The sequence below is a fragment of the Mchenga conophoros genome, linkage group LG23, assembly GCF_057382185.1.
Source record: "Mchenga conophoros isolate Kocher_MC1m ecotype Shallow Benthic linkage group LG23, M_conophoros_male_GT1.1, whole genome shotgun sequence".
Classification (NCBI taxonomy): domain Eukaryota; kingdom Metazoa; phylum Chordata; class Actinopteri; order Cichliformes; family Cichlidae; genus Mchenga; species Mchenga conophoros.
The window spans coordinates 41,696,807-41,716,838 of NC_140547.1; the positions used below are offsets into that span (position 1 = coordinate 41,696,807).

The following is a 20,032-nucleotide window of genomic DNA, read 5'->3' on the forward strand; positions in this document are numbered from 1 at the left end:
GCTGCTTTACTTTTTTGCACCCTAAGTCGTGCAGCTACACAGCAAAACGCTGACTAAAGGGAGGATAATAAGGTGATAACGTCAAGTTGTATTATTTATTGGTCTCCTGGAATACACCATGCACAGCAAAGGAACTATACTCTTATAAAAATGGAGCTTCCTGTTCAGAAAAAGTGTTACAAATTATTTCCAAATTTAATTTAATTTAAATGAGGATGTTCTGGGTTAGCTGGGAGCTGAGTCCAAACCGGCTACAGCACTGAATTTGTCATGAATCGCTGTGTGGCAGGCAAGCAGGAGTGGTGGACCCAAAATGCAGAACTCAGACACGGAAGTGAAACTTAAGGCGCAGCTTTATTGCTGGGAAAAACCTCGTACAAACTAAACTCACCAAAAGAAAACCAAAAGTCAGAACAGAGGAACCAAGGACTGAAACACTGGAAAGAAACACTAAACTGGAGCAGGAGACCAAACACTAGGAACATAGAAGCAGAACACACAGCTAGTTGAGGGTACGACGCGACACCGAGTAGGGGAAGACACAGACACTAAATACAAGAGGTGAACGGAGCAAAGAGGAAACAGCTGGGAGACACGGCTGACGTTGATTACACTGACGAGACAGGGAGAGCACAAAGCTGAACGCACTGACAAAGGACACAGACCTACAAAATAAGACAGGAAGCACACGCCAGACAGAGACAGACTCGTAAACAGGCATAATGACGTCATGGACAAACAGAGGGACATACGGGCAGAGAAGACCAAGCACAGGCAACCTAAACCAAACATAATCATCATCGTCATCAACATCATCATCAGATAACTAAAGAATCAAAATATAATTGTAATCAAAACAGTATCACCAGAGAATAACCAATCCATAATGCAAAAATAAACCAAAACATAAGAAACTCAAAATGCTGGGTCGACCCGACCCAGGACCGTGACAGTACCCCCCCCCTCAAGGGCGGGCTCCAGACCGCCCAACAGAAGCACAAAAAACAGCCAAAAACAGAAAACAACCCAACCAGGGTGGGCGGCGGGGGACCAGGAAGGAGGGACAGAGCCCAGAAAGACCCAGAAGGTCAAGTTCAGGGGGCCGACCCGGAGGCCGACAGCGCAGGAGGCCAAAACAGTTCAGTTCCGGGGGCCGACCGTGTGGACGGCAACTGCGACGACGGGCAAACAGTTCCGGGGGCCGGCCACGCGGAAGGCAGTGGCGGCGTTCAGGAGGGTGTTCAGGAGGGCGTCCACGGTGGCGGAGATGCCCAACAAGCGGCCTGGCAGATGACCGACGATGTGGAGGCGGTAGTAGGGGACCTGAAGGCTGCGTGGCCCCTGCAGCCCCAGGCGAAGCGGAGGCTGGACCAGACGGGGATGCAGAGGCTGGACCAGGCGAGGCTGAAGACACGGAAGCCGGACCAGGCGAGGATGAAGACACGGAGGCCGGACCAGGCGAGGATGAAGACACGGAGGCCGGACCAGGCGAGGATGAAGACACGGAGGCCGGACCAGGCGAGGATGAAGCAGTGGCTGGACCAGGTGAAGCGGATGAAGCCGAAGCATGCGCTGGACCAGGCGACGCTGAGGATGCTGAATCCGGACCAGGCGACGGCGTGGAGGATGCAGCAGAGGCCGGGCCAGGCAACGGCGTGGAGGATGCAGACGGAGGCGCTGCAGCAGGTGGCGGCATGGATGAAACTGCTGCTGCAAGCGTGGATGAGGCTGCTGGTGGAGCAGCTGGTGGCTGGACGGGCTCCTCGGGCCCCCCAGCTGACGAGGCAGAAGGCTGGACAGGCTCCTCGGGCCCCCCAGCAAAAACAGTCTCAGAACCAGTGGGCACTGGAGCCCCTGGCACACACAGAACAGAACCAGCAGGTGCGGAGACCTCTGGCAGGAACGCAACAGAACCAGCAGGCACACGGGCCTCTGGCAGGAACGCAACAGAACCAGCAGGCGCGGGGACCTCTGGCAGGCACAGATCGGAACCAGCAGGCGCGGGGACCTCTGGCAGGCACAGATCGGAACCAGAAGGCACACGGGCCCCTGGCAGGGACAGGACAGAACCAGCAGGCACACAGGCCTCTGGCAGGCACAGATCGGAACCAGAAGGCACACAGGCCTCTGGCAGGGACAGAACAGAACCAGGCACACGGGCTTCTGGCAGGGACAGAACAGAACCAGGCACACGGGCCTCTGGCAAACACATGGCAGACTGCAGCTGCACAGAGCATTGAGTCTGCTCAGGCAGCAACGGCCGGGTGCGGTCCTCAGCTGGCTTCTTAACCGCCAGGGGTCCAGAGTCTGCTGGGGGCTGAAACCCAGCCTCTGGGGAGGCCCTGGAGTGAATCTCAGTCTCAGAACTGGCCAGCTTTTGAGGACTGATAACAATATTGTTTGGTTTGTCTCTCTGATTAGGATTCAAGGTTGTGGAACAGTTCTGTAAGGGTTGGATAGACATAGCTTGCTGTACCGGAGGTGTAGGTGAAGCTGATGGCTGTATAGGTGGCTGAGCTGAGGGCAACTGAAGAAAAGGTCGGGAAAATGATGGTTGTGAAGTTGGAAACCGAGCTGACGATAAGGCTGATGATTCCTCTACCAACTGAGCTATTGACTGGGCTAAGGATTGAAATAAGGTTTGTAGTAAGTCAGGCTGTGGATGTGACTGTGCTATGGGAAGCGAGGCTGAATGTGGTGGAGGTGGCGACTGAGCTTCGGGCCGGGCGGCTAACAGAGCTTCGGGCCGGGCGGCTAACAGAGCTTCGGGCCGGGCGGCTAACTGAGCTTCGGGCCGGGCGGCTAACTGAGCTTCGGGCCGGGCGGCTAACTGAGCTGACATAGCCCCAGAATAAACAGTTCCAGATGAAACAGTCTTAACTCCTGGGTCCGAAGGAGCATCAGAAGCACAGTCTTTTGAACCAAAGTGGAAACGATCGCTCTCAAAATGAATACTGTCATTTTCTGGAACAGGAGGAACAGAAGATCTAGAGTTCATGAAGCTGACGTTAGCGGCCTTGGGGGAAACGGTACGTTTATCCCTCGACACAGAAGGCGAATGTAGGGGGACTTTGTCACTCACCCTAGGCGGTTGGTCGAGAAGAGTCCCAGGCTCCTGCCGGAGCCGTGAGTGCTGGCGGCACGTTCGCCGCTTCCAAGTAGAAGAGGAAGCAGCACTGGCAGAATGTGACAAGGAATGACTCGGCTGTGGCTGCTCCTGCTGTGAAGTGGAAACGCTGGGTGAGTCGGGTGGCACTATAATGATCCCTAACATCTTGTAGAAAGCTTGAGCTGGTGTAAGCTGGTTGCTCGCGGTCTCATAGTAATCCTCCCGGGACCGGCGGGAGCGTTTTCTGTGAGACCGGGGCATCCGGGGGGAAGAAGCAGGTGAGTGGACCGAAGGGTAAGCAGCTAGTGAGGAACGGCAGCACGGAGGCCCTCCAAGCGCTAGCCGGGTCCCGTCAAAGGCTGAGCTGCGCTTCCTCAGTGAGTCTGCTGGATCCATACTGGTCGCGTCGTTCTGTCATGAATCGCTGTGTGGCAGGCAAGCAGGAGTGGTGGACCCAAAATGCAGAACTCAGACACGGAAGTGAAACTTAAGGCGCAGCTTTATTGCTGGGAAAAACCTCGTACAAACTAAACTCACCAAAAGAAAACCAAAAGTCAGAACAGAGGAACCAAGGACTGAAACACTGGAAAGAAACACTAAACTGGAGCAGGAGACCAAACACTAGGAACATAGAAGCAGAACACACAGCTAGTTGAGGGTACGACGCGACACCGAGTAGGGGAAGACACAGACACTAAATACAAGAGGTGAACGGAGCAAAGAGGAAACAGCTGGGAGACACGGCTGACGTTGATTACACTGACGAGACAGGGAGAGCACAAAGCTGAACGCACTGACAAAGGACACAGACCTACAAAATAAGACAGGAAGCACACGCCAGACAGAGACAGACTCGTAAACAGGCATAATGACGTCATGGACAAACAGAGGGACATACGGGCAGAGAAGACCAAGCACAGGCAACCTAAACCAAACATAATCATCATCGTCATCAACATCATCATCAGATAACTAAAGAATCAAAATATAATTGTAATCAAAACAGTATCACCAGAGAATAACCAATCCATAATGCAAAAATAAACCAAAACATAAGAAACTCAAAATGCTGGGTCGACCCGACCCAGGACCGTGACAGAATTAGAGAAAGGGAAGAAAATGGATGGACTTCCAGCAACTGTTAAAAGACTTTATGATATATAAAAGTTTAATTTGCTTGCTGCTGGTAGTGGGGAAACACATTTCTTCCTAGCAACCTGTAATTGTCACGTGGTTGCCGACCTGTCTCGAGGCCTGAGTCACCTGGGATTCAATAGTATCAAACTTCTGATCTAACTGATGGCAAAACAGTGATGTTTATTTCCCCAAATGCTGGCAATTCTTTTAAAGAGCTTGTTTCTTTTATTTTTTATGATTGCTGGGAGGAAAAACTGTAAATATAAGCTTTGGTTATTGGCTGAAAGAAAAAGTTGCTGAGTGAAGTCGCGCATTCATTTCTTTCACTCCAAATTTAGTTCGCCGCCACCTACAAACAAACATTGTAAGTAAATCAGTTCAAACATTATTTTCACTCACCCATCCATCATGGCCATTATGTTTCCACAATATGTAGGAGGAAATGTATGTTTCTGTATAAAGGCCATATGGTGCTGCTGACTGCAGAAGGGCATATCAATCAGTGAAGTGTAATTTTGTGGCTGTGCTTAGCTAAAGGCAGCTGCGAAGCCGGCGAAAGCATGTTTTTGCTGACTATGAGCTCAGAAAAGCCCAGCATGACAGACTCATGTTCCCAGCAGCTGTTTTTTTCTGCGTTTGTTTTTTTCTCTCCTAATGTACAGCTTTATGAACAACGGACCACAGTGAAGCTTGAGATGTAACAAGTGTGAAGCCGCGTTACTCATACAAAGCCGGGTAGACGGGCACTGACAGCAGCCACGCTGGTGCTGTCTCCTTCTTGTCAGTTTTTACCAGGTGTGCTGCCGTAGAAACCAGCTGTAATAACACCTGATCATTCAAGCTGGTCTGTCAGGCAGCAGGAGAGGGAGGAGCTCAATAATTTCACATGTAAGAATCCGGCGATTCTGAAGAGTGTGACAGAATATAATGGGATTTGATGAATCACTTCACCCAGAAAAATAGCCTTGTACATTTGAAATGATTAAAGGGAAGAATGAAGGAAAGAATATATTAATATTTAATAGCAGTGAGCCTATTTTGAAAAAGAACAAAGGTAGGGTTTCAAATGAGGCTACATTAGGAGATTTTACTGGGACTCTTAAACTTTCAGGGTGATGTGATAGAAAAATCCCACAATGGGTATTTTTGGAAAATGAAATAACAAAAATGGTTACCACATTTGTAATTACTGACAATGATGTTTTAAAACAAAGCAATCCAAATATCTGTTTGGATACAGCGCTGGTATTGACACCAGTGCTGGTATTGGTATCAGATCGATACTAACCCGATAGGATCAATATTTCTTTCTGTCCTCTAAGCTTAGTAAGTAAGCTCAGTCCTGTATTTACGTGGTATTGGACCAAAACTAAAATTTGCAGTATCGCTTAGCACTAAATAAAGGCACCCTGACAATTTTTATTCAAGCCTAGCAGTTCTTCTGTAGTGTTCTTCCAAGTTTAGCTCCTGTAAACTGTCAGTAGGAATGTGTAGGACTGTGTAGCATGTATGCATGAATGCATCTGAGTCCAAAGCAGCAACACCCAAGAGCTAAAAGATGGCACACTAGGGACAACAGGAGTTGGAGACCCAGGCATAACCACATGCATTTATTGCAACTGTGCCCCTTTGACATGGTTGCTTTGAAGATGGGTTAGGGTCCACAGCCACTCCCAGCCAGTTGTCATTGTCAAAGTGCCTTTGGCGCATCAAGGTGGAAATAAAACGACAACAAGATTCAGTCTGCTGTCCGTTTGAGATTGAGTGGAGTTAAGTTGGCAATTGCATGCAATCTGTTTGTGATAATGCAGCAGTTAACTGTGAAAAGTCAGCAACAATCTGCTGCTGTCTATGATTCACATTAACTAACTTCCATTCCCAGTCCAGCCAGAACCTCATAGATTTAAAACAGAAATTAAGAAAGTCATCCACAAATAGTGAGGTAGCTGCTGCAAAATGACCAAATCACTTTGCAACCCTGCGTTTATATAGGAATAACCAGAATGCAACAAGTTGGCAACTAGCTGAGTTGAGTCATCTATTGCAAAGAGATGCATCACAGACAAACTGTGCTTGAGTAATGCTTTAATGAATGTGTTGTTTATTCTAGGTTTTATATAAAAGATGGATATAGCCACCATTATGTGGTGTTGGCAGTCTCTCTGCATTTATCAACTGGATGGAAAGTATTTGTGAGACTGCAATCAGTTGGATTGCAGAGTCAAACTTGTGATTGAAAGTCTTCACCCAGAAGTTTAGGGTGTTGCACACTGAATCTCTGGGTATCCAACTAGTTGTGCAACTACTTACATTTGACCTCCAACGGCTAAAAAGTAGCAAAACTAAATTCAGCCCAGTCAGCTGATCATATGGGCAGCCACTAATCTTTCCTTGTTACAGCAGTTTGCTGTCTTATTTTACTCTAGTGTGACTGAGCTTCAAAATAAGTTAGTTTCCATAGTCTTCCATGCTAAAAGCATAAAGATACACCTTGCTAACATAGCAAGCTTGCTAGCATTAGCTGATAACTCTACCTTCTCTTCCAAATTTGCTCACTAATGGCTCTAAACACAAACTAAACAAACAAACAAAAAAATGTAACCAAAAAGCTAAATTTGATAAGTGACATGATGGTGGCTTTATCCATCTTTTATACACAACCTAGAGTAAGTAACATGTTGAAATGTGCAATTCACTTGTATTTTTATTTTTTATTCCTATTTATTCTATTTATCCCCTTTGTATATTTTATTTATATTTGTCTCTGTATTTATATATGTGTGTGTGTGTGTGTATATATATATATATATATATATATATATATATATATATATATATATATATATATATATATAACAATTCTGTAACTGTAACTTCGGTCGTTGCTGTGCTTTTTGGAAGTCGAATTTCCCAGAGGAACCCACCCGAGGGATTAATAAAGTTCTATCTTATCTTATCTTATCTTATGTTCATAAAAGCATTCCTCCAAAGCACTACTACTCGGTCAAAAACTCCACAGGGAACCCGTGGAGCATTTTAACAAAGAAAACAATGTATTAATTCAAGCGTTATTTCTTTGAGAACCCTGACAGCACATTATCTTCAGCCTTGGTTCTTGATTTTTTTGTAAGCATTTTTCTGTCTCTCGTTGTTATGGATGCAGTCATTTTCTAGAAGATGACATCCACATTCTTAATCCCACATCCAAAGCTGTGATTAGCTTGGTTGTTACCGAGCCAAGGAACCAGCATTCAGACTTCTCCTTAATGGGAACAAAAGAGCTTAATCCAAGCCATGGAAATACACCCTCACCAAATGTACAGAATGCTTGCGGACAATTTTACCCCACGCTGTACTCATCATTTTTTTGAAATACTGGGAATAGATATATTTTTGCGCTGTTAATACAAAGCAAAAGAGTAGTTGCACAAAACCAAAATATCACTGAGCCTCTTTGCACTTTTAATCTCATGAAAACATAAAAGAATGGAGTAGAAAGAGTTTCCTGCAAATGCTGAATCACATCTTTGCACCTAAACATGCGATGCTTTCTGCTTCTGCACTGTGTGCAAGGTTACAGAGCTCATTACACACACATGCGGCGGTCGGCCTCATAGTTACATGGACACTTTCCCTCAGAGACGTGATCTGCTTACAGAGGAAACGGTTTCCTGTGCCCCTCCATTTTCCTTTTGGCCTTATGCCGTGATAGTATTCTGTTTTTGTTTTATTTTCTGCTCATTCCCCAGGCGCTAGGCAGGCCTGTCACATCCCCACCACAATCCAGGTGTAATAACGTGTGAACTGCACAACAAAACCGCTCAGACTCAGCCCCTGAGCGGCTTAGGGAACCCCGATAAACCCTGCTACTGATAACACTGACAGCGACAGCCTGCCACAGCACATTCACGCACAATGTAAGCCTAACACACGCACACAGGCCGCAAACATTACATGTTTGTTTGCAGCACCCGTTTGGAGGCGTCTACTGAACCATAATTATTATAGTTCTAATATTATATAAGAATATAAAACAATCTCTCCTTTTTACCCTTTTAAATGTTTTCTCATATAATTTAAGTATCGTGTGTGACTTTGCCTCATATAGTAACACCTTTTTTTTTGTGCAACTGACATTTAGCCAATCACAACCCAGCACACAGCACAACATGTTTGCTGAAGTCACTTTTGAAATACTGATAATTTTGAAGCATCAAGTGCAGAAACTGTAGACACACTGTTGACCAAAATTATTAATATGCGTTTAATCTGGCTTCCATTTATAGCTGAATTTGTCTGTGCGAGAGCCAATGAAATGAAAAGGGAACAAGCAAATAAAGACACGAGCACTGACAGCTGGACGATAGCAGTCGTTAAAGCCGCTCTCTGACGCGTTTCCTCGACTGTAACTGAAAACACGTTTTCATCTTCATCTTCTTTTCACCTTCAAAACTATTTAGCCCACAGCTTTACGTATGACGAAGCTCCAGTAACGCAGAGCAAGCAGATGTGTGAGCTAACTCAAAGCTACTGCATGGCCAACATTAATGCAAAGCAAACACTTAATTCTTACATATGTTGATAGTTGGACAAAATGTGCTCAATGTTCTCTGCTCTGGTGAAGGGACTTCCATATTTGCTCAGTTAAAATGTTTTCCTGCTGTCATTGGGCAGTACTTGTGTGTGGGTTTTATAATGTTAGTCATTAAAGTGTCATTTTGAGTCTGAACTATTTTACTGTCTGGGTTTTGGTCTTTTATCAACAGCGTGACCTGCAGTGTACCCCTAAAATATCACCTGTTATTAACATCTGATCTGTATCTGACACATCGTCTGGATGCTGACAGCCGACGCATACATTTACATATATTCCCGCAGCTTTTGTTGGCCTCTCTGTGGACCTTTCAGCTGATGTTATTTATTCAGAACGTGGTCACGCTGCGAGCCTCAGGTGTCACAATAATGATGTATTGATGATAACTGTGATATTTAAAAAATGAGGCATCCATAAATTAAAAATGCACGTGTCATGGATAACTGTGTTAATTGTCTCGGTCTGCCAAGCACTTTTACATTTTGATTTTGTAAATTTTTGATAAATCTTCTATAAATTCTGAAATCAGACCAGCTTTAAATACTGCAGTTACACCAAGCTAAGAACCAAAAGCAAAGTGCTCCTGACTGTTGTTGGCCTCATTTACATCCACAATTGCTGTGACTTGTTTGAACCTTTCCCTACAAGTTATTTAAACAGAAATCTAAAGCTGTTACAAGACATGCACTCATCTGTCACTACCTGTTGAACTAATCAGCCAGTTACATGGCAGCAACCCAATCCCAGTTTAGGTGTGTATACATGGTCAAAACAACCTGCTGACATTTAAAGTGATCATCAGAGTAGGGATGGGAAAATATCCCGTGAGCCATAGCTCTCTGGATGAAAATGTTTTGTTGCTTTGAGAGGTCAGCAGGTATTTAAGAGACTATTTAGAGCTAATACGAAGGCAACAGTAAGTCAAACGTTCTTCTGTGTACCTAGAGTATAATGAGGTATGCAGAAGAGCATTTCTAAATGCACAAAATGTTGAAGCTGGACAGCAGCAGAAGACCACACTGGGTGCCACTTCTGTCAGCTAAGAAACTAAGGCTACAATTCACACAGGTTCACCAAAACAAGCCAATAAAAGATTTGAACAACAGATCTTATCTGATGAGGCTTGAGTTCTGCTGCTACATTTGAACAATAGGGTCAGAATTCAGCCTAAGCAACATAAAAGCAACAAGCAATCCCACCTTGTACCAGTGGTTCAGGCTGGTGGTGTAACGGTACATAGGATATTTTCTGGGACCCCTTAGTACCACTTGTGCATTGTTGGTAATGCCACAGCGTATGTTCTTCTAGCACCTTGTTGAATTAGTTCTTCAAAGAGTTAAGAAAGATCTGAAGGCAAAAGAAGGTCCAACAACCTTGTCCGGGTATGTTAAAGTGTCCATTATTTCAAACTAGCAGACCTTCGTCAGAGCATCACACATACTGAACTCACTCCCAGCCAAAAGTTAAGACTGAATGAGGAGTCTATACTACATTTTCTAAAGTCAGAAACCATGAAATTAAAAAATACTGTTGAACAAAAGCCTAATTGTTAAAAATCTGTCGCCACAAAGCTGACAGCTACCTTCAACATTTTCCGAGATTTGCTATCAAACTGTTATTAAACGGCTGACTTTGTACGTTTAAATATGCATGATGTGGACTGAGGTATCTCTGGGTTAAAAGAGAGTTGATTTTGCATTTTAAGCTTTCTCCTAAAATGAACGAAAGGAAATCAAGAAATTCCCTGGAGTCTCCCTGCTTCGTCTTGCTCCATTAATGTTGTATGAAAAAAAGACAAGACGATCCAACCTAAAAATACTCTTCTGCTCGGCTGGTAACGGGCATTTGAGGAGTCACTGTGAGTCACAAAGAACAGGTCCCCTGTTCTGTCACCGAGCATAGGTAATGACAAATAAAACCAGTGAAGTGTGTGAAGATCACTGACATCTGAAGCAGCTTCACAAAGACGGACAAGTTCGCTCAAAGTTACCGAAGTCTCTAAATTCCTACCCTTTGACAGTTTCTTGACAGCACCCCCATTGACAGCATTGTACAGTTATACTGTTGTATGGTTGGAGAAGCCCCTCTTTAAAATTCCACCTCTGTGGTTTTACCAATGGCCTGTTAAAGGTTAGGAGCAGAGGGGAATTCATGAATGAGAAAGTCAACATTACCATCATCCCAGACATCATTCACATGCGGCTGTTCAAGCATGAAGAGCTTCTGCTTATCAAAAGTCAACATTCATCCAATCTATTCACGCGTTTATCCCCAGTAGCTGATTCCGTTTATGATTAATGCTTACACGTGTTTAATCAGGCCTCACTGAAGCCACTTATTGAAATTCTGTCACTGTGATCTGCTCTTATTATCAGCTTTTTGTAGCAAGGAGCATCATTTTAGGTTGGTTCGAGTCAGTGTTAAATATATGCAACTCAAAGAACGGATAGATAAATGTGATAAGTCAAAAGTGGAATTATCACACACAGTATTTTTTTACATCAGTTATTTCCTGTTTAACTTCTGCACCAACACACATATTTATTTTACTTTTGTTGTAAATGTTTTTTCCGCTTGTGTTTGAATGTACGCCACACTCGTCTTATTTCACGCAGATTCTAATATTAAACAAACTCTGGAGTTTCCTCCTTTTTTGTTACTTTATGCATTATTTGTGCAGGATTAAAGTACGCAGAATCTCTCGAGAGCATGGGAGTTGAATAAATCTGTATAAATAAATCATCAGTTGGTTCATGATAGTCAGTGTTCACTATTTGTAATGCTCCTTTCTGTGGTATCAAAACTGATTTGTGTGTGTGTTGTTCCTCCAAACCTCCAGACAGTAGCTTATGTATATAAGGAAGGGAATACTAAAGGAAAAAAATTTGAATTTCCAATAACCTTTCCTGCAATAGTACAGCAGATATGTTTATATGTTTTCCAGCAGTTTCCAGCCAATAACAGCGCCTCAAAATGTACTTGCATAAGTTGTTCCTAGGATTCTTTTTTTCCAGTAAACATGTCCAATATCATTGCAAGTATGCAATTTTGATCATCACTGCTAATGTTTTGCATGCAAGATCAGATGGAATCAGTTTGGAAGTGAGAGTGAATTTTTTCAAGACTGATATTGAAAAAGAAGCAAAAACTTTAAGCTGAGGAGAGAAAGGCATGGCACACTGTCCACCCCTGCTATAATTTGAGTAAATATATGAAATCAAAGGATTATTTATTCAAATAATCATTAAGGAAAATGTCCTTGGTATAAAATGAATATGTACCTATTGACTACATTTTGTTTGGCCTTTTGGATCCCTCCTCCTGATGAAACACCAGGAGACACTGCATGCTTTCATGTGATGGTTACATGTGGAGGCAGCCTGTGGTTTATGTCCTAGAGTCTCAGATTGTCCACCAAACACCAGAAATGAACGGCGAACAGCAGACTAGCTCTTTAGGTCTGTGGTGATACATGCTGGAGGGCTAATGGAAGCTTTCCTGGTGCTCTGTGGACTCTGTCCCCCTGTGGCATCTTTTTGATGGGTACTAAAGCTGCTGCCTCGGACCTTCTGATTCCTGGATGATCCAAACTTTAATTCTGCAGAAAGCACAGATGCATACCCTTTCTTGTTAGCTGGGTTAAATAATTTTGAAATCCAGGGCCAGTTCCTAATGAAGGGTAAGCTTTATATTTCTTTTGATAAGAAAAGCAGGTGGACAACTCCTCAAGTCTTAATGAAGTGGGTGAAATCCCTGCTTACTCAAACAGTGTGTCTAATGGATTTCCTCCTGCCAGCCTGCGCACTGGGACCGCCGGGCGACTGGAAGAAGTGATCAGAAACAATCTGCTCTGCTCTCACTTTAGAGTTGAACTGATTGCTGTTGACACAAAATGAAAAAAAATATCTAATTGAATCAGTGCTATCTCATGAGACTTCAACTGCACGGGCCTCGCAGAAAACACTGCATACTGAATATTATTAGACTTTTGAGTTTTCCGTAGCACTTTGCAGCAGGAAACAAAAATCGACACAAATGACATTTATTTTGTGTATTTATTCAACTTAGAGCTCAGAAAACAGATCTTGCGGTTACAGTGCATCGGCTCTCAGTCCAGGCTTTTAATTTACACCTTCAGGTCTGTGTTATGTAACTCTCTTAAGCAACTGTATGTGCGGATTGACAGCAATATTTGTGAGCCTAATGCACAGTGCAGCAATTTTGCAGTGAATGTGAGAACAGGTGAATAATAATAAAAGGCTGGGTTTTAATTGGTTTGACAGTCCCAGTAAAACACTCTGACTGAATGTGCTTATTTTCTTTTAAAACAGTGTTACTCTGAAGATGTTTAGTTTAAAGGAAAATCGCATGTCAGAGCATTGTGAATGAGTTCAGGTGGCACCATTACTTTATGAATAGATCTATGGTGACTTTTATAGCTGATCTAACAATTTGAAATGTTTTTCTCGCAGAGCAAGATGTCAAGGCTCATTTCGAGAGGCAAAAACTCGAGATGGCCAAAATCTCCAGTATGAACAAACAAAAAAAGCATTAGCTGGGCAATACACTGGCTGCCTGTCCAGGTCCTTTCACCCTATAACTACTGGATAGGCTCCAACCCTTGTGAATCTGAATAAGATAAAGAGAGGAAAATGGACTGTTGGTTGGACTCAATATGTCCATCAAGATTGAAAATTCCCTCCACAGGTCCCAGATCCAGAAGGATATGATTTCACATTTCAAGTTTATTTGTGACATAACATGTCGAAACTGTTCCAAAAAGTCCCAGCTCTAGATCAGGATTGACTCCAAACTTTAATCACTTGTGAGTTGGGCTAAGCCTCATCTCTGCTAAAAAGTTTTCATGCCAATCCATGTGCAACTTTTTAAGTGATCCTGTTTACAAACAAACAAGCCGGGCCAGTCACATAACCTCCTTGGCAAATGTAAGAAGGATTTTAAATCAAGTCCTGATTTCCAAGACCTTCATAATTAGGTTATACACTCATAAATTTTAAAAACAACAACAACAATAACAACACAGCAAGCTAGCTGAGAAAAGATAAAAACATTGCACTGAGAGTGGAAGGACCAGGACGTTAAACGGGGTTTGACAGCATGTTTTTTGCCCCTCTGGGCTCCATCCGTCCATTTTCTTAACCGCTTATCCAAGTTGGGATCATGAAGATTATCCCAGCTATCATAGGGCCCAAGGCAGGGCACACCCTGGACAGGTCGCCAGTCCATCAGGGAGCTAACACAGAGAGACAGACAACCACACACTCTTACATCAACAGCCAATTTAGAATCCCCAAGCATGGTCTGTGGACTGTGGGAGGAAGCCGGAACAATCCAAACTGCACACAGAAAGGCCGGCTGACTGCGCAGCACCACTGTGCTGCCTGGAGTCCATTAGCAAGTTAATTCAACCGTGCTTGAATGAGATGACTGATAAAGGGTGTGGCATGGTAAACTGAAGCATTTTGAGCAGACTGACATGTATCAGATACAACCTTTCAAGTACTTACAACACATTATCTATATCTATTAGACATAGAAACTCTGGTGTGTTATATGAGGAATCAGTGCTGTAAAGCTCAACTTATCATGGATACAGTGATGTAATAATAAATTGGCACCGGGAAAGCTATGATCCAATACGACTAATTTGGGTTTTAATGCATTGTAAACTTACAATAAGAGCCATGTACTCAGTGCATTAAACTCCTTTGGCCAAGTCTGAATTATCAAGTAGCCTATGCAAAATTATCTCTATATGCTGGCGTCTCAGGTAGGCGCTTGATGAATTTTTCACATGTTAAACAATAGTCTGGGCTTTGTTTCATTCATCATTACTCATTCATTAAAGAATCGGCAAGCTTCAAGTGTCCTAGATCTCCATCAAGCACTTTGCATGTCCCCGGAGGAGCACTCTGTACAGTTTGGATATTTTAATCTTTTATTTTAAAAAATGTTTTCATAGATCCGAGTAAGTAAATAAGTCAGTGATATATAAAGTGCTGTAAATGTCCATTGCGCACAATAAAATTTAGAGGCTTCGGGGAAGACATGTACTCACGGGTGCCATCAAAACGAGTGGCGATAGTATCCAAAAAGGTGTTCTGTGGCGCGATCAGACCCCGCATCACGGGCATCCGGGAGCGGGTCGAGCCTCGTCTTTCCCGGCGCTCTGAGCCATGGCTCTCGCTGGCGGTTGACACGAAGCCCGGCAGAAACCTCGAGGATGCCCCCGGCGCTCCTCCTAACCCCTGGAGGAGGGCGCCGAGCCGAGAAACCCGGGACTCCACGGTCCAAAGCTGACCACCGACCACCGAGCAGGTGATCCGGGCTTATAGGAGGAGAGAGGAGCCGCTGGAGGCTACAGGGGTGAGGACGGAGGGATGAAGGGGGGATGGAAGGACCACGGCGCGGATGGTCACATTTACGCACGGATGTACTGCATAGCCATCCCTCTTTCCTCCTCCCCTTCCCGCTCGCTCTTTCTCTCTGCCTCTCTAACACAAACACTTTATTCCTTTCCAGACACCCTCCTCTCAGGCTAAATGACCATTTCCACTCACAGTTTTCTTTTTTTCACCCAATTTTGGCCCCTCTACCATCGCACCCCTCCCTTTACCTCCTGTCTTTGAAATTCTATCAATCTGTCTTCACCTTCCCTGCTTTGATGTTCTGATGGAGTGTCTATTTAAAGCTGGTAAATTAAAGTGTCATATTGTCCTTACTGTTTACACTGCGTGATTAACTATTACCAGCATTGTCTGCCACGTTTCACACTTGAAGCTGCAACATTTGTCACTCAAAGAACAAATGAATAATTTAGTCAGGATGGACACGAAAACTGTTAAAAACTCCCATCAGTATGATTATATATATTAGAATCCACAATCCACTCAAATATACAAAAGCCATGTGCTTATGTGTGCAGTTAGATCAGTGGGAACACATTATACTTCTCCGTATTTTCTGTCATTTGCATACTTTTACAATAATAGATGCTAAGGTTAAACATGGCATGAGGTCTATTATGTTTGGTTTGCTAGTTGTTTGTTTATTTGGTTGGTTGTTGACATGGAAGGGAGGAGATATACCTAATATGGTCATTTCATGCAGCAGCTTTAGCTGTGAGCACAAAGTCCCACCCATCTACTGTTCACATCTTTTGTTTGCAAGGGGCAGCCAATCAGAAAACAGCTGGCTTAAGTGAGTGAAAAGGAAGTCAAAATAGTTTGTTTTCAGACAGAGGATGAACTGAACTGTGAATGATACAAGCTTAATCTGGTACAGTCCAGAATATGGAGCTGAAAGTGAGCGTGATAATAATACTGTTTTTTATGCATTTTTCTAATATAAACATATCAAATAATATGCAGTGTGAAACAGATGTGGTTTGCCAAATGAGATGATGACATTATGTGGCATTTGCATTTTCTCTCTGTGCAGGCTTCCTGTCACTGGGCTAGTTTTCTCCATCAGTCAAAAGATTAGACTGCCACTTACACCCTGGTTCTGTGAGTCTTAATGGATCCCCGTCTATATGTCAGCGCTGTGAGTGGCAGCACATCCAGAGTGCAGCCCTCTTTTCGTTCGACATTAGCTGGGATGGTGCAGATAGTGCCAGGATGTGGATGGAGGCCCACCCTCTGCATTTGCTGATGTGACAGGTTTTCCTTATGTTGAAGTGCTTGGGATTGGAAATGTGGTTGAAAACCAAAACCAATACTAAACACTGCCAACACAAGTTAGCTTTAATGGCCTTTAAAAAAAATGACATGTCTGAAAGTTGTTAGAGTTTAAAGCTTTAAAAGAGGCTCTACCCAACCATCTCTTAAATGTCCCACTGCAACACTGCAAAACTAGAGAAAAGGGATGATGTCACTGAAGTTCTGCATCTTTTATTTATTGCTGCCACACAGTTAGGACACACTTTTGGTCAGTCAGTAGAAAGTGGTTTGGCCCGAAGAACAGATTAAAGATGTTAAACACTGTCCAAGAGTGGGACTTCTAAGCTCAGAAATCCCATCTTCTGCACTTGGGCTTTTCTTAGTGGCCTAAGGTGTGAAACAGTTGTGATGTAGCACAGACGATGGTGTTTCTTACACCACATCTATTCGGTACATACAAATGGTTTAATTTTAAACATTCTATAAGCCTGCCCTGTAGGACCATGATGGTACTCGTGTTCCTCTTTAACTAATGTTTTCTTATGATATAACTGAAATTAAATTAAATGTAAGACACTTTACATACGCATCTTTGCTATTCTGGTTTTAAGCAACATGCACCATCCCACAGACTGAAGACAGCATGGTCCTGACCCCAAGCTGAAAACCTGCAGCATTTTTTTTAAAATATTTGTTTTGCATATTAAAATTCTACTTTCAAGGCCTTCGTTCTGCACATCCTGCCCTTTGGGTGCAGTCTCATCAGACTGCAGCTGGCTTGCAGCTAGAGTCTCCCTGGCTTCTCTTTTAAGGAGATCTTACAGAGAAAGACTCAAATATCCTGAAATGTCAGAGACAAGCAAAGCTCCAACGTTTTCACACTTATTGCACTTTGTCTGCATCGGGACCCCCAAAGGTCTTAACGCTCCTGGAACTGCAAAGTAAGTATGCCTCTACTCTAATACCCTTTAGAGAAATTCACTGCAAATGCTTTGCACAGCACACATGAAAACATACAAACATACCTATGTATATAAGTATTCTAGACCTCAGTATTTCTTAGCAAGAGATTTCAATTCAGTTGGGTTGACGTTGAATCCCAAGCACATGTTACACAGCGCAGCGGCTTTTAACGAGGTAGATTCAATACAGGAAGCCCTGGCGAGTGTGGTCTGCAGATAAAACAAGGCTAAATTAAATCATCCACACCTGCGGCTGTCTGGAATTGCTGCAAAGACTAAAATAGGCTTAGAAGTTACTGTTAGACAAGATAACGGCATCTCGAGAGAAGAGGGGAGCGCCTCTCTGAACTGCTGCAGCAGAGACCTGTCAATCAAAGAGGAGGGGGTGCAGAGAAGAGGGCTGAGGGGAGGGAGGGGATGCAGTGGTGGGGAAAATTGACTGGGAGCTGGTTCGAACCAAAATGGACTCCTTCACTCTGGTTATGATATTGGGAGTATAAACCACAAGCACACTGTAACATTACAGCCATTCACAAACACTGAAAACCTGACCATCAGTGGTGTAAGTAAGGCAAGGGTGCCATCTACAGGAAAATCTGAACTATTCTCTAGGTCAAAAGTCAGCTCTTCACTTGCAATGGTGTGTTTCTTATCACAATCAAAGGGATTTTAATTAAAAGAAAAGAAGAAGAAAAAAAGGATATTGTACCACACAGAGATCAGTTGTCTGGATGACTTAAGGGTGATGATCAGGACTAAATTCGTAGCAATGATTTGCTTGTTTCCAGATTCGGAGGAAGCTCCCGTGAAGTCTGAAAATATGAAAGCGTGTAGCGTATCAAATCAGAAGCAGCAACAAAATCCGTACAACAGAACAGCTGTTCAGTGGTTTACCAGCTGGTTAACAGCTTGTGAGCGAGTCTGATTCTGTGCAGAACAGGTGGGTTAAGAATGTTCTCAAGTGTAACGGCCCACAAGAAACTCGCTGTGAGCTCTCTGAGGTCCCAGCTTGTAAGAGAAATCTGAATGTACAGTGCGAGTCTGCACTGCGGTATGTTATCTGTTTGGCAGCAGTGCTTGGTTTAGTGAGATCTGCTCCAGTCTAAACAGCACCTCTCGTGTAATAAATTATACATGGCTATGTTACTGCTGGATTTTGTTTTGGTGGTTTTGTCAAACTGTGCATTCACAAAACACAGCAAAGACCACGTCCAGTGCAAAGATCGCACCTGTTTTCCAGCTTTGCATCATCGAGGCAGTGTGAGCGTGAGCGAGTGAGCCTCCTGCCCTGGTCTTGATTCGCTTATGACCGACTTATTTTGTCTTGTACTCAATCGCAGCCAAAGTTTAGTTAGATATCCACGAGATGATGAGGTCTGATACGCCATCTAATAATGATACTATCCCCAACATCCCTTAAGTAATATCACTGATTTGAAATTCACAGCTATGGCTTAAGTCAGATACAACTTCATAAAGTCAGCCTTGGTGAAGTGGACAGTTTTGAGTTTTGGCCAATATTATGAAAACTCACCCTCCAGACGCCCTCGAGTCAAGATAATAAACCGAGCGGTGGGTTTTTTCCAACCCACCGCTGAGATCTGAACAGTATCCAGGATAATGAGGATGTGTTAGGTGGAAAGACTGAATGGTGATGCTTCTATGACAGGGGTGGGCAATTCCAGGCCTCGAGGGCCGGTGTCCTGCAGGTTTTAGATCTCACCTTGGGTCAACACACCTGAATCACATGATTAGTTCGTTACCAGGCCTCTGGAGAACTTCAGGACATGTTGAGGAGCTAATTTAGCCATTTAAATCAGCTGTGTTGGTTCGAGGACACATCTAAAACCTGCAGGGACACCGGCCCTCGAGGCCTGGAGTTGCCCACCCCTGCTCTATGAGATATTAACCTTTTGATCAATACAAGTGAACGAAGACAAAATGAAGGTTCACTGGTAAACATCCCAGCATCCGATAGATGGATGGATATGGATAGATAGAGTGTGCAAATCAGAAGTAGAGTGTGGTTTGTGCTTCCTCTCCCTGCACAGTGGGAAGTCATTATACATTTTAGCTGTAGTGGGTTGGAAAGAATTTCTATATCAGAGCAAGTTTACAGCAGAAGTGAAGGAGCCTCCTACTGAAAAGACTGCAGCTATTTGACTAGTAGGTCATGCAGGGGATTTGATGTGTTGTCTATTACGCTGTAGCATCCTTCCATGAGTAAGTAAGCCTAAAGGCTCTGGGGCAGTCACCAGAGCAGAGCCAGACTTCCTAATCAGCATGCAGAGCATCCTAGTGTCACTGGATATGATGCTGCTACTTCAACACATGGCTGCAAAGAAAAATGCACCAGCAACAACACGCTTGATAAAAAATGTGCAACAATTTGCTCACACGTACTCGTTCCTCCATAAAGATGACATCTGATGACCTCCCCTCGTCCCTTAATGATGAGTTTTGACACAACAGTATTTATCAATACAGACATGGTTTTTCCAAGGGTAGCTGCACAATCAGAGACAACTCTGTCTTCTGATGCACACTC

General features: G+C 43.7%; 1 protein-coding gene across 1 annotated transcript in view; it reads right to left on the minus strand.

Annotated features, from left to right (window-relative positions):
- Window positions 1–15,329, minus strand: part of LOC146547889 (voltage-gated delayed rectifier potassium channel KCNH8-like) — a 61,051-nt gene extending 45,722 nt beyond the window's left edge. The window contains exon 1 of the mRNA XM_085264263.1: window positions 14,920–15,329. Within this exon, the coding sequence (XP_085120389.1) occupies window positions 14,920–14,995 (76 nt within the window). The 5' untranslated portion in view covers window positions 14,996–15,329. The remainder of the gene's footprint in view (window positions 1–14,919) is intronic.
- Window positions 15,330–20,032: the final 4,703 nt, after the last annotated feature.